The 17,025-nt window shown below is 40.7% G+C and overlaps 1 protein-coding gene across 3 annotated transcripts in view; it reads left to right on the forward strand.

The window, feature by feature from the left end:
* Nucleotides 1-17,025, forward strand: part of HTR7 (5-hydroxytryptamine receptor 7) — a 102,051-nt gene that overhangs the window by 77,267 nt on the left and 7,759 nt on the right. The window contains exon 3 of one of the 3 annotated variants that reach the window (XM_004583369.4): nucleotides 5,298-7,703. The exons of the other annotated variants lie outside the window; for them this stretch is intronic. Coding sequence (XP_004583426.2) covers nucleotides 5,298-5,340 — 43 coding nt within the window. The 3' untranslated portion in view covers nucleotides 5,341-7,703. Of the gene's footprint in view, nucleotides 1-5,297; nucleotides 7,704-17,025 lie in introns of those variants that run through there. 3 annotated transcript variants of the gene reach the window in all.

The following is a 17,025-nucleotide window of genomic DNA, read 5'->3' on the forward strand; positions in this document are numbered from 1 at the left end:
GAAAATTACATTGCTTAACACCCAGTTCTTTCTGATTGGCTGGTTTCCTTTATCTCCGTTCTGAAGATAAGAACACAGGCTTAGGGAGGTTGAATAATTTTCCTACAGATAAAGAAGGTTGGGGGTTGTTTTGAACCTCAAGTCTATGTTCCAAAGTGATTTTCACTTACATGCTGCTGTGCTTTTTTACAAAAATAAATTAATCAACATGAAGTCCAAGGACATTGTCTATATGTCTTTTGCTGGTAGAGATTTGGGTGTTGTTTTCCTGTGAGTCTAACATGGAAGTCAGCAAGCTTACTGCGAAGAGCTGAATAGTTATTTCAAGCTTTGATAATCATCTATCGACCCTACTCTCTGCTTTTGTCATTAATATTTGTTTTTTTTAAAAAAAGGACATGATTTTACAAATAAAATTTTATTTACAAAAAGAGGCAGCCAGGTGGCTTTTGCACACAGGCTATAATCTGCTATTCTGTGATCTGAGAATGGTATTATTCCTTTCTTATTTCTTTACGAAATTTCTGGTGATGAAGTTATCCTATGAAATTGAAATCATGGTTGTTTTGCTGATTGCTGATCAGGCATTTTTTGCATCGGTACCAATAATGGAAGATTTATTTTCATTTCTTTTTGCAGAACTGCCATGCATTAATGAAGATACAGCACTGTATAGCCTTGTACATATCTTTCTTTCCAAAAAACCACATGTAAACATGCACATGTAAACATCACAAGCATCTGAAAGTTTGTGTTCTCTGAAAAACCACATGTTGCAAGCTAATCCCTAGAGCAGAAACATTAAGTAGCATGGTGATCAGATAATGAAGGTAGGGCCTTTGTGAATGGGTTAATGTCCTTGGTGGAAGAGGCCTGTGAAAGTTTGTTCATTCCTTCTGCAGTGTGAAGATATCAGGGGCACCATCAAGGAAGCAGAATGAGCCCTCACTAGACATTAAATCCTATAGTGCCATGTGTCAGGCTGACAAGCCTCTAGAACTGCAGAAATACGGTGTTCTTGTTTATAAGCTATCCTGCTTAGCTTTTGTTGTTGTTGTTGTTGTTGGTATTATGACAGCCTAAATAGCTGAAATGTATGCACACTTACACTTTCCTTAAAAAAGGAAAAAATAGAGGCAGGAGAAACTCTGGGATCCAAAGAAGAGGAAAATTACTCAGTATTTACACTAATGCTTTCTGATCAGAAGACATCCTGAGTCTGTGGGCCCAAGTATGTTTGTGAAGATAGTCAAGGTATTTATAACTAAGTGAGAACAAAGTGGTATCCCATGTGAAGGGAACATTTTATGGAGGGACACCAACATTGGTGCTTATACAAGACAGCTTGGATAATGCTAGGCACTGGACTGAGGGGCGGGATTTGAGATCATGGTAGAAAGGCAATTTGAGACAAAGTTATAAAGAATATTTTGTGCTAACCCCAAGAATTTGGACTCAGTGTAGATGAGTGATTTCTCCCTGGGTGGAGACCAGGGACAGGTCAACCTCTCTTAAAGAATTACTCATGCCATAATGCTACAGTTGAGATACCCTGGTGTGGGCAGAAGTAAGTTCTCAGTGGCATTGATTCAGTGGTGCTGGGTGATAGACGAGAGAGTCGAGCATGGAGGTAGGTGGTCTCCATGGTTTCTTTTTCCAGATTATTTGCGGACCTATGAGGCACCAGGCATGGTGCCAGGCAAGGTAGGGATCTAAATATAAGTGACAGTTCTTGTCTCTTAAAGCTCATAATTCAATAGCCTATGGTAGCTATGGAGGTAACCGCCCCGTGGTCCATACTCTGCAGCTGAATTCAAACAAATCTTAGATAACCTAGAAGAACTTACAACTGCTGGGTATGCAAGATGTATCGAAGTTCTGGAAGAATTACAAACGGGTCTAATTCAAAATTCACAGCAAATTTTAGAATCCTTTGCTCCTCTACCTCTCTCCAGCTCTCACATATTTTGTGGCCATCCTAAGGACCTGGTCTCCTCCCTGTCATTTTTCCCTCTTGCCATCTGGCTGCTTGGATTCTAGTCCCCTTTTCTTTTGTTCTTTTTTCTGCCTTTTTTGCTCTACTTTTTCTCCTGCTTAGTAATTTTCTTTCTTTGTCAGGCAAGCGATCTACTAGGCTGTACATCGGTCCTTCCAAATATTTGTCCATTTTGTTGTATTTTCTTTTTTAAGATCTGCGTACTTGAAAGGGAAGCTTACAGAAAGAAAAAATACAAAGAGAGGTCCTCAATCTGTTTTTTGTACTTCCTGAATGGCTGTACTGGCTAGGGCTGGACCTAGAGAACCAGGAGCCAGAAGTTTCATCTGTATTTTCCATGTAGATAGCAGGGCCCAAGCATTTGGGCCATCTTCTGCCTTGTCAGGAGCATTACCAGGGAGCTATTTATATAGGAAATGAAACAGCTGGGACATAAGCTAGCATTGGTATGGGTTGCCGGTATGGCCTAGCTCTACTCACTGTGTTACAATGCTGGCTCCCCCCTCTTTTAATTCTGTTGATCAACATAGGCAGAACTGCAGGAGTCCAACAGGCCCTTAAGAATTTTTCTTGGGTGCAACAGAGTAAGCAGAGGGGAAAAAAAGCTGTTGGGGGTAGGGGAGGTGGTCTGCAGTGAAAGCACATTTTGCATGCAGTGAATCACCCAAGCAAGATAAGTCTGATGGACAAGTCCATTTATTGGATGTCAAGCACAAGCTTATATTGGGGCAGGGAAAACAGGACCAGCCAATCAGCTTAAAGGTCACGTATTCCTTGGAGGGGCACTATGTAATCTGTCCAGTTCCTGGAGTTGTTTTTCACAGAGCAGGAATGGGAAGCTGGGGGAGGGAGGTGCACTGGTAGTTCTGGCCTTCCACCAACTGCTTAACAGGACCTATGGTCCTTCGCATAGCCAGGTAGGCCAAAACCCATCTGTGCACTGGTTTGCCCACAAATACTTTTGCACTGGTAATTCTAATCCACTACTATAAATTTTAATCTTTCTTTTCTTTGATAAGAATCCAGACCCTGGTAATACAAAACCAAATGTGACAGAGTAATGTAAGCAGAGAGTCTTTCTTCTCTTTGGAAATTGGTGACTTCATTTTTGGATTTGCTTCCAAGTGACATAAATGTTCTCTTTTTAGTATCTTTTTAAGTATCATGATAATTCTGAGTATTTGACACCATTTCTGAGCCATGTTGAAAAACAGATTTAAACATGTGTGAAAATGTTATGAAGTAGTCTTCAAGTATTTCTTGCTTCCCCCTTCTTTCTCTCATTGGTGATTATATTATCTTTCTCTTCAAAGTGCCTTTGACAAGCAGCATGGATTGCAGTGGTTCTTAGCAATGACTTGTAGCAGAATAACCCTGGATTGCTGCCACGGATTCTGTCGATACACAGCTCCAGGGTTTGTGCTGAACCTTTGGAATGCAGGGTGATTTTTACTCTTTTAAAATGGAAACCACTAAATTTTGTAGGGAAAAAATCAAATGTGATTGATCTCATGGGAAGAAACACGAAGCTTCTGAAACCCAGAACGACTGTGGAAGAACATTTTCTTAAAGATAGAAACAAATACACATTTGCCATTTCATTGATTCCCCTCACCCCCCAGACACACAGATGTGTGCTCCTCAATATTAGCCAGCTGGAACTCAATACTTTATTCTTATTTAACTGGTAGTAGTAATAAATTATTTTCTTGCTTTGCAATTGCCTACACTTAAACTTGCAGTGTCTCTAAGGTAGGTAATACAGATGATTGGCCTCTTTTGCTTTTTCTAATACATTATTTGTTTTCTTAATAGATAATAACCATATAAGGCAAAATAAAAATAAGCAGTGCAGAGGAATGTACAAGAAATGTAAGGTTTGGCAAGGGATATCAAAAGTGGAAATCATGAAAGAGGTGGTATGTGAAGTGTGTCTTGAATAAAGAGTAGAATTCTAACACAAATGGATGGTAAGCATAGAGGTGGAGTTGGGGGCTGCTCACATTAGATGGGACAGAATGGATAGAGGAGCCGTGGATGTGAATAGAGGTGGACCAGGAACCTGGGTAAGTCCTCAACAATAGTGAAAAGTTGGCACAATTGAAGGGTAGTTGGAGGGCCACATGGATGACGGTGTCAGGGAGAGAAATGAGGCTTTCCAGGCAAGGGTGAGGCCAGAGTGTGTGTGCATTGTGTATGAATGGTCTCATACCAGGAGATAGGCTAGGTTAGGAGGTTAACACAAGAGGGAGATCTGTGTCAGGAGGGCTTGAACTGAGACTGGGAAAAAGGTATCTGAGATGTTTGGAGAGTTGATATCCCAACTGGCTGGCTGGACGATGGGTGGGGCAGAGAGAGGTGGTGCTGTGGCTGAGGCCTGGGGTTCAGTCAAGCTGGGGTGGCCCTGTGGTCATGAGTCAGTGTTGGCGAAGCACAGTGGGGACACTGCCTGGATCCAGACTCCACTCCCTCATTCCCAGGAACCGCAGTGTTGGGTCTGAGCTGAAGAGTGACCTCAGGCGCCACTGTTAGGAGTCTGGGGGGGACAAAGTCAGAGACTGTGTGTTATGGAGACATGATTGCTTTCGCTAGGGGAATCCATATGTTGAATCAACCAGGCAGGCTATCTTTAGAGAGGAGGGACAAGACAGGAGGAACAATAGTCCGGCAGGGGGCTGTGAAGGCTGAGCTTGGGAGCAAGTATCTAGGTCTGCGCCCTACTAGACATGTGTCTCAATCACACATGTAGTGTGTTAGGTAAGGTCTGTGTAGGTGCCAGTAAGGGGGCATGGCTCACACCAGAAGAAGGGGCTGTCAGCCATTGGCCGACACTTCTTCTGTGACTCGCAGAGGCCAGAAGTGAGGAAAGAAGGGTATCTGATTGCTGTTCACAGAGATTACTATCACACTCCCTCCTTGGTGACAAGGGGGAATGCCTCTTCTTTTCCAGTAGGATAAGTGCTATAGTATTTTGCAAGGATTTTGGAGAACAAAGTCATTTTTGGCTTTAGCTATATTATGAAAGTGAATTGCTAAATGGATTATTTGGGGCTGATTTGCAAATATATTAAGTAAGGGCTTGGCAACTTGTAGGATTTAGGAAATTTATGAAATGAGCTACAGTGCTTTTTCTTTCCCTGTGGAGGTGCTCATAAACGTTTAGAAGCCACCAATGGCTCACATTACCCACTGCCATAAAAATTCAGTCCACCCATCACAAAGTGAAAACTTGCATTTATGTTTCTGCTAAATCATTTTCTCTCCTCCCCCTTCTCTCCCTCTCTCCTCTCTCTCTTTATAGACAAAACTCTGACTACTGTAGAAAAAAAGGTCATGATTCATGATCCAAGCGGAATCATGGAGATGAAATAAACAAAGCAGAACGGGTGGAAACAGAACGAAACCATTTGCCAAGACTGCAGAATGGAGAGCGGCTTCTGTCCTTTCTTGGGATGGTTAAGATGTGACACTCAGGGTGATGTGCTTGTACAGTCTTATGCGAAGGAGCTGGTGAGCTCTCCTTTTGTTGTGGATCAGTGCTCTTGTGTGCCAGTGCAAACAGTTTTCCATGTCAGGCAGCCAGTTTGTCTCAGCACTAAGCACACTCACAGAACTGAGTTCTGGTGCTTTTTTGCATTCCGTCCACATCCACGCCCGTGGGAGAGAGTTCCCAGGTGCACTTCCCGGGCTTCCGAGTCTAGGCGTGTGGCGAATATTCAGGAACCATTCATGAGACAGGATGTATCGTGTTGTCATATGACAGAAGTGTGTTCTTCCAAGCAAACCGCAGTCAGCATAGTGTTGAACATGTTGCATGTTCGTGTTAGAAAACAGAATGCAGCCATCAGCTAATACAAACGACTTTCCAGAGCAGTGTTTGTTTCAAGCTTCTGTCACATAATTTGGCTTTCCTGCAGGGTCCCTGTGATCTCCCACCAACACACTTTCTCTGTTAACTCCTGAATCGTGAAGGTGTAACTCAGGAACAGATCTCAGGACGGAAAGAAGCGTAAAGCCAGAACAAAGCTTTTCCTGGGCGCACATTTCCGAAGGGTCCTGAGAGGTGAGGGAGGTTGCCTTCTGTGAGGATGCTTTTTGCCCAGATTAAGAGCGAGTGCAACCTGACTGCATTATATATTAACATGACCATTGACATGTTTGTGACTCTCTTTTCATGCAAGGTTGCCTTGGGCCCACAGGCAGGCCCACGGCTGGCCCACAGCTCTAGCTTATGCAGAAGAAGTATGGTGGCCATTACGGGGCATCTGCCGCTGGTTGAGGTGCTTCCGTTGGTGGAACGAGCCAGTCTTCATTGGGAGGCCGCTACTAATTGGGGGAGAGGAGGGGATCTCTGGGGCCTCATAGGAAAAGCTCCAGAACCCATTTTGTTTCATCCAGATGATTTGTTTTTGTGCTCTCTGTATCTGATAGCTAATGTGTGCCTGGGTAATTCTGTGCCCTGACACCTCCTGCCCCCTCAAAGAGTGGTAGACCTTAAGGACAGGTCAGGAAACTGAAGTGATCTCTCTGTGGATAGTGTGTTTTCACAGAAATCTTTCTATGTGATACATGGGAGCTAAGGAGCCAGAAAGACGGGTCTGAAGAGTCCCTGTAACTGTATGGAGGAAATGAATGTTAATCTTCATTTGATAAAAGAGAACTGAAAGAGCATCTTATTTTCTTACAATAAAGGAAGCAGTCCTCTTGCGGGACACAGTGGAATTCCAGCATGGACTATGGATGTCTTCCAACTGTGATTGACCTTGCTTCATCCCAGATGCAGGAAAGAGTGGCCTTTTCCTGAGGGGGGAGGTGGGCCAGGCACAGCTTACACAAATTCCTGAACCGCAGACTGGCTGAAGTGACTGTAAATACATATACTCATAATTTAAATGATGAATTCTGGTCAGACACATGTTGTTAAACTTGAAAATGTTTTCCTACATTACATCAAATAAAGTTTATTTGTAGCTGTAATAAAGGAACCTAAGTAATGCTTTTTAATTAAAGGACTGATGTCAGACGTGTTACTATTCCCAGAACTGCACAAGGATACATTTTGTGATTTGCTAAAATCCCAACAGGTAGCCAACAATTTGGTACTTAATGATACCTCACCGTGAGTATTCACCTATCTAGTAAGTTTATTTCTTATTTTGATTAATGGGCATTTGTTGGGTTCCTGCTATATTCAGCACTATTAGGCATTAAGGAAACAACGATAGTAGGATGCCATCCCTACTTTTCAGGAATTTGCCATTAGGTCGAAGGCACACACAGCGCAGATGGTCACAGTGTGGTGTAGCAAGTGCCAGGGCAGGTTGCAAGGAGTGACTTTTTTATGTTGTCTAAGACAGGGCATAAGGACTAGTTGGATTTGTCTGAGTTTTCAGATGTGTTTAATTTTTTTTATTGGGACTTTAGTTATGCAAGTTGGCTTTTTTGTCTGTCTTGAATGCCTGAATATTGAACTGTCTGCTTCTCCCTGGCTACAAATCCATGTGCATGCTGTGCTTGCAGCCAAAGGTCCAAATCAAAAGGAAGTGAGAAAAATATGAATTCAATATTTAAGAAGTTAATTGAATCTTAATTAAATGTTTTAAAAGAGTAAACAATACTCTTTTGCACACTTGGTCTTAGCCTAAAGTCCGAGAAGCAATAACAGTATTCTTTTCCATTTGATGTAGTCTTTGTCAACAGTACAGTTTTTAACCAAGATTTGAGAAAAACCATTGAAATAAACGTTGTATTTGTTTGTGTGTGTGTGTATATGTATGTATATTTTGACCAGACAAAAATGACTATGATGACTAATCTCTCTTTTCACTTTAGGGTGTCACCTGTCATCCTCTGACAAGGCTGAGCACTGGCAAATGATGCTCGGAAAGTAAAACGCTTGTGAGAGATAACTGAATCACTGTTGTCTGGTGTTTAGTGCTATTCTGTAACTATGATACAAGAGGCACTCAGACTTCCTAGGTTTTCTGGAAGCTGTTTCATCACTCTTGCAGCATTTACAATGTCATGGGTTTACAATGCTTGTGTATGTTTGGTAATGATACTTTCATGCAGTTTTGTTAGATTCACCAACTACAGGCATGAAACCAACAAGATGAATCAAAGTTGTTGGCACATTTCAGGTAGTTTCTGCCACTGCAGTAATCCAATCACCATCTGGAAATGGTGAGAATTTTCTTTCAATGTGTTACTGCTTGACAGGGTCCTCAATTTAATGGATACAAATGTTTACAGATCCTGAATAATCTGAAACTGTCCATGTTCCTCCTAATCTCAGGACTTTTTATATACTTTCTGCCTCTGGGATGTTCTTTCTGCTCTCAATACTTACTATGTGTTCATCATTGTTAAGCAGCTCCGTTTTCTTTATCAGTATGCCCATTTCCCAGCACCATGCTGGGTGTTTGTGAGTAGCATTCGATACTTCCGAATGGGAAGGAAAGAGGGTCCAGAGTTGACAGAGCATCTCGTTAAATTTGCATAAGAGGAAATTAAGGAAACTTGACATGCTTAGAAATTGGAATTAGACCTCTGTGTGTAGCTCAGGGCACACCCCTAACTCCTTGGAGTTGCTGCTTTTGCATGAATTATATCAGGAGAGCGACCTTTTCTTAATTTTCTGCTCTTGTGGAGCAGAGTCATGTATGGGTGATGGTCCATATGTTGAAATTGTTTATCTACAGTGAACCAGATGGTCTTTAACAGTAAAGAGTATGCAAAAAAGCCATTGGAAACTTTCAGACGATCAGTACATTTGGAAAACATCCCGAGAAATACATAATGTGATGATGTTACTTGCCCTAAACTCACAGCAAGGAAAACCTTGTTAGATTTTATGGTAAAATGTGCAGAGTTTGAGAATCAAATCAGGACACCAAGTCCCTAGAGACGGAAGTTTATGCAGTTGGATGCCTTTTAAACTTGTTTTGTCTACACTTTTTCCAGAGAAGGAAAGTCATCTTTTTCACATAAAATGCTTTGATTTTTAAGTTCCTGCTGAGGTAAATAAAAAAGAAGTTGTTTGTATGGAAGTTAGCAGAGATATGATGTGATCATCACTAAAAATGTGAGGCCAAACATTTTTATGGTAAATGTGAAACAAAGTGAGAGAGGTTGACAGACACCAAAAGCAATTACATTGAACCTTTGGTACTTTAACTGTGTTAGTGGACGGGAGAAGTAGCCATCTAAAGTAGCAGGTAGTAAGAACTATCTGAAATTCATCTTTGAGGTGAATTGTATGGTGTTTTTGATACCAAATTACTGTATTGTCTTCTGATTAGGCTATCATTAAATACTCTTCATTTTTTAAAACCTACCCTGTCTCACAATTCAGAGCTGCAGTAAGAGGCAGCAGAAAGCCAGCTGTATATGTAAAAACTTGTCATGGATAATTCACAATGTCAACAGTCTGCTTGTAGGAAAATGAGATAGAATGATCCACAGAGAATTTTAGAGCTGGAGAGTCAAGTGGATGATGTAACATAGCACTCTGCTGTTTTGCAGGGGAGAAAAAACTGCAGTCACTGAAATAGAGCTGTATTATATTACAGAGCTGTTTAAAGGAGTGTGGAATATAGCAGTGCTCTGCAAACTATCTTTGGTGTAGAAATTATTTTTAAAAATATGTCACAGAGCTGTGCATCTGAAAAATATAATAGAGAACTATAACAAAAATGAAAAAAGCATAAAAATGCCCATTTTTAAATTAGATTCAGGGAAAAATCATGTTTCAAGAAATATGATCAGAACAAATATAACATAGAAAAAAGATACAAATATCACAAAAATTGACTGTTGTTCATTGGAATGAGTGATTGCTTAGACAGGGAAAACCTAGCAGGTAGTTATCCAGCTGAGAAATGATCCAGGCATCCACATTGCACAGGAATGCCCTATGTTTGCAAGGCCTTACTGCAGCTTGTGATGGGAAGCCTGTGTTGGGAGGGTGTCCTCAGAGGAGGGTGGGGGCTGCAGGGAATGGCTTGCCTCTGAGAACTGCACCTGGAGGGGTATTGATGGGAGAGTCCCTACTTTAGTGTGTGCTCTGAGACAACAGGCCCTTTAGAGGACTGCAACTGTTTGCCTTCTGTTATTCTCCTTTAATTACCTACAGCTAAATATGATCTGTCATGCTGATGTGAAAGCACTGAAAGGTATTCCAATTTTCAGTGATTACTCAGCCATAAAAAGAAGCTGCCATCCTGACATTTGCAATGAAACAAATACTATTGGAGATCATTATGCTAAATGAATTAAGCTAGACCCACCCCAGAAGACAAATATTTATGGTAGCTAATGTATATAAGTAGTGTAAATATTTTTGAATGATTAATTAACTTGTTCCTAGGGCAAAAAAAAAAAAAAAAAAAAAAAAGAAGAAGAAGAATGACAAGATGTCACCAAGAGAACTTGCAAGCAAAAGACTGTGGTGTTGGAAGGTTACTGTGGAATAACCACAACATCTTATACCTTAAAAACCCAATTTCTAAATCTCTTGGAATAAAGATTACCAAAGCAGCTTGTTAGTTGGAAGATTTCTTATCCCCATTTAAAGAGGTTCTAATATCTTATGTCTGTGTCGCAAGGCGGGGAATGCAGAGTACCCACTGGGTGATTCTGGGTTCTAGTGTTGAGAATGATTGTTCCTAAACATGCAGGAAGTAGAATTATGTAGCCAATTCTGTGTGCTGTGTGATCAGTGTGAAATACCGTAAAAATCATCTGTATATGGCTAATAGAATCTTTGTCAAAGAAATATACAACTTGCTCACAAGATGTCTTTTTCATATCCTGACGGGGTGGGGAACACTTTTTTTTCTGCTAAGGGCCATTTGGATATTTATAACATTATTCATGGGCCATACAAAATTTTCACCTTAAATATTAATCTGCTATAGATTTATTGGATTTCGTGTCCCACTTACAGTTGCCTTGGCAGGGCCAGCGCAAATGGTTTTGTAGACCTCATGTAGTTCATGGGCCGGCTATTTCCCACCCATGCTATGAGTTAGTGCTCACAATTGGTACCAAAAAATCCAGCTTGCCAATAGAGGAATATAGACCACAGGTCACTTTAGGCAGTTGGTAAATATGCTATTTAACGACATGTAAGTACAGTTGCTTATCTTATTGTGTCCTTTCTATAGATAGTGGTCATTACACAAGGAAGTCACTTTTTAGGAGACACCTGACCAGAGAAAAGTTAAATTCAGGTGATTGGGTCAGATATGAAATAAAATGAAAGTGAAACCAAAATACTTGAAAGAAGAAATTTTTATTTCCAGGTTCCAGAGAGTTTAATGGCATGTATAGAGACAGCGAGGAGCTCAATTAATGGGTTTAAAGAAAACATTTGAGAAGGGAGGAGGTTTATTTACATGATTTTGGTGTTGACTATTAGGTTTTATGTGGGTTGTGTTGAGTTTGGGGTCTGGAGATGAGGAACAAGTGGGCAGTACTGAAAACAATGACACAGGGGTGGGGAAGTTCTAGCTAGATCAAAAGTGGTGGGATCTGACTGGGTTTCAAATAACACACAGGCCTATAAATGGATGCCAAGCAGCAACTGTAGTAGATAAACTTATCACAAGTGCAAAGCTGGAAAATTTCCACATTACTGACTGACTCTTCACATTAGCTGATTAGGTTTGCTACCAGCACAGATCAGGTGAGAATCAGCACAACACATTGCTCTTCCCACGGCCAAGCAGCTGATCAAATCTTCAGTAAAATAAAGAGTACATCCTTATGAAATATGTACTGAATATAATTTACCAAGGGTGAGATGCTGACATTGGTCATAGTGCACATATAGACATGTATTATGGCACTGACATATAATAATATAAATTAATAGCAGCTTACATTTATTCAGTATTTATTATACATCAATCATTCTGATAATCCCCATAGCAAGATTAAAAGATTATTGTTGTCTCCACTTCAGGGGTGAGGGAACAGAGGCAAAAGGAACTCAAAGGCATTAATTTGAGGTAGAAGAATCGAGATCTCAAGATCTACATTTCATTACATCTTCCATTTCGCAAAACGAATCTCAGTAGTATCTGAGATGTGGTGTCTTGTGGGCCTGGAAATCTACATCTAAACTCTGAGGAAAGTCTCTTGGGTCTCCAGATGGCTCCCACCTTACATTGAGAACTAAAGGGTCCAGAAGCTCAAGGTTTCATTCCAGATGTTGGTGAAGGGAAGGAAGGTTTTTTGTTCCTGCTTTGTCATCTATCGTCTGTTGTTGCCAAGTTTCTGGTGTCCCCATGCTCTCTCCCAGCTGTGCTAGTTAGTAGTGTGTATCAGCTTGACTGGATCATGAGACCAAGACACTGGTTTCAGTGTTCTTTTGGGTGTGTATGTGAGGGTGTTTGTGGGTAAGGTTAGCATTTTAACCAGTGCCCTGAATAAGGCAGATTATTCTCCACTGTGTGAGTGAGTCTTGTCTAATTCACTGAGTCTACCTTGCTACCAAAGACAACACAGTGAATGAAGGGGCAGTTTGTTCTCTGTGTGTGACGCCCTGTTAGAAATGAGATATCAGCTGTCTTCTGCCCCCAGATGGGGACAGTCAGCCCTGTGGTTCTCGACTCTGGACTCTTGCTAAACCAAGGCACTAGTTCTCCTGGGTCTCCAGGTTGCACACAGCTGATCATGGGACTTGTAGACTACAATCATGTGAGCCAATCCCTCATGATAAATCTCAGTTTCAACATACATCTAGCTTTCCCTCTACCTGCCTATACACACAAAACTGGCCTGCAAAATGTTGCTGAAAATGCACATTATAAAAGCCTATATGCATATTTAAAAAATTACACCAAAATAAATGTATCTTGATGTCAATCTTTTTTTTTAAAAAAAGATTTATTTATTTAATTACAAAGTCAGATATACAGAGAGGAGGAGGAAGATCTTCCGTCCGATGATTCACTCCCCAAGTGACCACAACGGCCAGTGCTGCGCTGATCCGAAGCCGGGAACCACAAACCTCTTCCAGGTCTCCCATGCGGGTACAGGGTCCCAAAGCCCCGGGCCATCCTCGACTGCTTTCCCAGGCCACAACAGGGAGCTGGATGGAAAGTGGAGCTGCCAGGATTAAAACCGGTGCCCATGTGGGATCCCGGCGTGTTTTAGGTGAGGACTTCAGCCGCTAGGCCACGCCGCTGGACCCTTGATGTCATTTTCTTTATAAACTTGCTAAAATGCCTGTGTGCGTATATCCTATTGCGTTTGTCTAAAAAACTTTGTTCTCCCCTGACAGCTACAGTATATGCCTTTTTTTTTCTGTTTTACTCTTTGGAGCTTCTCTATCATGATTCTGACTGTCTCATCTTCTACCTCTTAGCTGTCAGCCAGTGAGTGGAGCACAATTAACCACTCAGCGCACACAGCTACATCAAGGCAAGCATCTTCTTGAATCAGTGACTAAACCCTAAAGAGATTTCAGGCTGTGTGACAAGTTGGTGGTAAGGTAGCAGTTCCAAATGTACTGTGTGTACTTTCCTTTTCCAGGATGCTGCAAACCCAACAGTTGTTTAATTATTTCCTGACCCTCCCAAGTGTCCTCTGAAGCTGGAAGCAACGCTGTTTTCCAAACCACTCTGCACGATTTGGGTCAGATCTCTTTTCTGCCAAGCTTGGAGCAGAGAGCAGAGGGAATTCCCTAGCTTTTCAAGGCAAAAATGGAAGGAGAGTGATTAGGCAACAGCTGAGGGTTGTCAGGCAGATGTGACCAGTTGCCTAGTTCCTGATCTTTGTGGAAGTTGGCTTGTGGGAGAGAGCTTTGACTGTTCTGGCCCCAGAACACAGTTCCAGGAAAGGATGTCTACAGTTGTCCTCATTATTCCATCAACACCCTCATTGATGGCTTTGTTTGACATTCAAGACTATGTTTTGGACATGGAGATAAAATTAGCACCTGCAACTATTTCTGGGTGCATGAATCAGAGACTACTCTTCATACTGCTTATTGTTGTGGTGCAACAAACTGTTAAATGCTGGCTTTTAACTTATCTGCAAAAAGGTAGTAGATTTATATAGTTAAATGAGTTAATGGCAGTGTGGTTTGATTCTCATTCATCCATTTGCATCGTACAAGGCACAGGCTTTGGATGGAAACCATTCTTAGGTACTGTAACAAGTATTCTAGTGGAACATGTAGTTTTAACAAGAAAACAGACTGATAAAGACAATTGTTTTAACTTCCATTTCACCCCAACAAATATGTGCATAAAGGATACCAATGTTTAATTTACCATTGGAGAAAAATAAATCATAACCGAAATTGTATAGTGATCTTATTAGACAGAGTTGAACTTCTGAAAGAATAAAACAGAAATTTTGAATTTATGTTTCAAATAAATGGGAAAGGATGAAGTGTCATAAATCCCACTCATCTTTTTTTTTTTTTTTTGCCATTTTGGCATATTTATTTCAAAGCTTTTTTAATAAGACAGAATAGATTTATAAGAACCATTTTGTGCCTTTGATTAGAGCTATGTGACTTTGGCAAGTTCCCTGATGTCTGCCTCTGGGCTACTCCACCTGTGAAATGAGAATAGTACCATCTAGTCCTCGGGTGGAGGAGGTGTTGAGAGGATTCATGGCTAACAATGTCAGGAACGGAAGCCAGTGCCTGATGGACTGATGTCCTGATGATATCTGCTGCCGGCACTCTCCTTTCTTGTCCACAATCCATTCTCGCCACTCTGCCCGCCTCAAGACAAGCACTTTCCTACTTGTATGTTTGTAATATATGAGACTAATATGTGTGTCTTTTAAACATTTACAGGACTGTACAGATTTTACACATATTCTTCCGCTACCTACTTTTCAGTGCTAGATTTTTGAGATCTCTTTGTATTGAGGGATGCAGATCAAGTCCATTTGTTTCAATTCCAGTGTAGTATTTGGTTAGTTGGATACAGTTCATTCAGTTATTCCTTTTTTACACCCATGGGCACAGATTTCCATGTTTTATAAGTATAGAAAATGCTGTTGTGAACTTTTATGGACCTTCTACCTGCATTAGTGACAACTGCTTGTGTAAGAAATACCCCAGCCTTCCTTGGGTCACCCTGCCAGATCTCACCATGTCTGCTAATCAGGGTTACTCTAAAGGCTCAAGAAGTTGGTTGATATATATATATTTGTGGCACAACCATAGCTCCTTCCCCTTGTAATGCAAACGTGTTGGCATGCTCTGTCCTGGGGCACTGTTCTTCACATTGAGTGTATGCACTGAACTTGCCCCTACCTCCACATTCTCATGTGCACAGACATGCGTCTGAGTAATCACCTACACACATGCGCATGCAAACAGAGGATCTTTTAGGAATGTGATGTGTCTGAGAATCACTTGCAAGTGGCTACTTCCTTACTCATGGTCATTTTCTCCCATACTTATAACAGAAAATTCTTTGTGGTTTACTGAAATTTGACTTTAACTAGGTGTAAGTGTGTCTGGGTGAGTTTGCTAAAGGTGGCAACCTTAGTGGAGTTAGAGATCTTTCTCACTCTCACTCTTCGTCTCTCTGTAACTCTTTCAAGCAAAACAAATCTTTCCTTAAAAGACAAAACACTCGGTACCAGAGACACCTGGCATAGACAGAATCACAAACACCAGCTAAGTAAAATGATGACTTCATCTCTTTCTCTCCTGCCTTTGTTTCCCTCCACATTCCTTTCTTTTCTACCAGGAAGTAAAGCTGTGGACGCCTAAGATGAGATTCCACTTTCAATAAGTTTCCCAAGTTACATACCAGGTGGGAATGATCTGGGAAAGAGAACACTAAAACTAGCTTTGGAATGAAGTTTTCTCTCGATCCCATTGGACTATTTAACATTTTAAAGTGAATACTAGTCACTGAAAGAATTCTCCTGCCCATTTGGGTTCAGGTGTCCTCCTTGTCACTTCTTGGCTCATTTGTTGATTCCTACCTGCTTTTTATGACTTACATAGCTTAATGGTATCTGCAGTGAATCTAATTGCATAATATGCCCCTAACTCTTAATATGCTTTTGATATGCCTTGTAGTGCTAATTGCCTCCTCCATTTTCGTTTTGTTGTTAATTTATAGTAAACCCTTTTTTCATTTTGCAGGGCATAGTTTTGGTCTCTGGACACAAAACTAAGAAAAAAAGCCTTGGTCTATTATGTCATTACAAGATACATTTCCAGAGTGGGTATTTGGCCTAGCGGTTAAGACATCATATCCTATTATCAGTACTTGTTGAATTCCTGGATCTAGCTCCCAACTCCAGCTTCTTGTTAACACAGACCCTGGAAGACAGCAGGTGATGACTCAAATTGTTGGGTGCTTGGGGCTCCTGGTAGAGACCTGGGTTGAGTTCTTATTCCCAGCCCTGCTTCCGCTCCAGCCCTGGTTCTGCTCCAGCCTTGGCTATTACAGGAATTTGGATGCTGAGCTAGCAGATGCGAGCTGTCTTCTGCCTATGTTTCTGCAACTCTCAAAAAAAAAAATTAATTTCCAACAAAATATTATAATTTCATATTTAATGATTATTAAAGTTTACAGTTAGCTTTTGAGGAATAGTAACTTAGTAGTAATTTTTTAGAAAAAATTTGCATTTAAATAGCTACTTAGAATTGATAATTTTTGAAGCAAGAAAAATGGTTTCATTCTTAGTCTTAAATTCATAAGGAATTTTTTACTATACTTCATTATATATACATGTATATAACAGAATATATAGTGATCAGTAGAAGACATTCAGTGCTAAAATGTGTAATATTAAGATAAACCTGCATGGTAAAATCTAATGGAAATATATGTAAAAGGCACCAAAAAAGTGAAAAATTTCCAAATGTGATAGAACAACTGCTTGTGTATGTTTAAAAATAGTTGATTATTTTGATCTGATAGCATTTTTAAATACATTTAAGACCATGAGATTGCAGTTTTATTTTAAATGTCAGCAGAGTCAACCTCTGTATCTGAGCGTTTCACATCAGTGTTTATTGAAAATACTTGGGAAAA

The sequence above is a fragment of the Ochotona princeps genome, chromosome 13, assembly GCF_030435755.1.
Source record: "Ochotona princeps isolate mOchPri1 chromosome 13, mOchPri1.hap1, whole genome shotgun sequence".
Lineage (NCBI taxonomy): Eukaryota > Metazoa > Chordata > Mammalia > Lagomorpha > Ochotonidae > Ochotona > Ochotona princeps.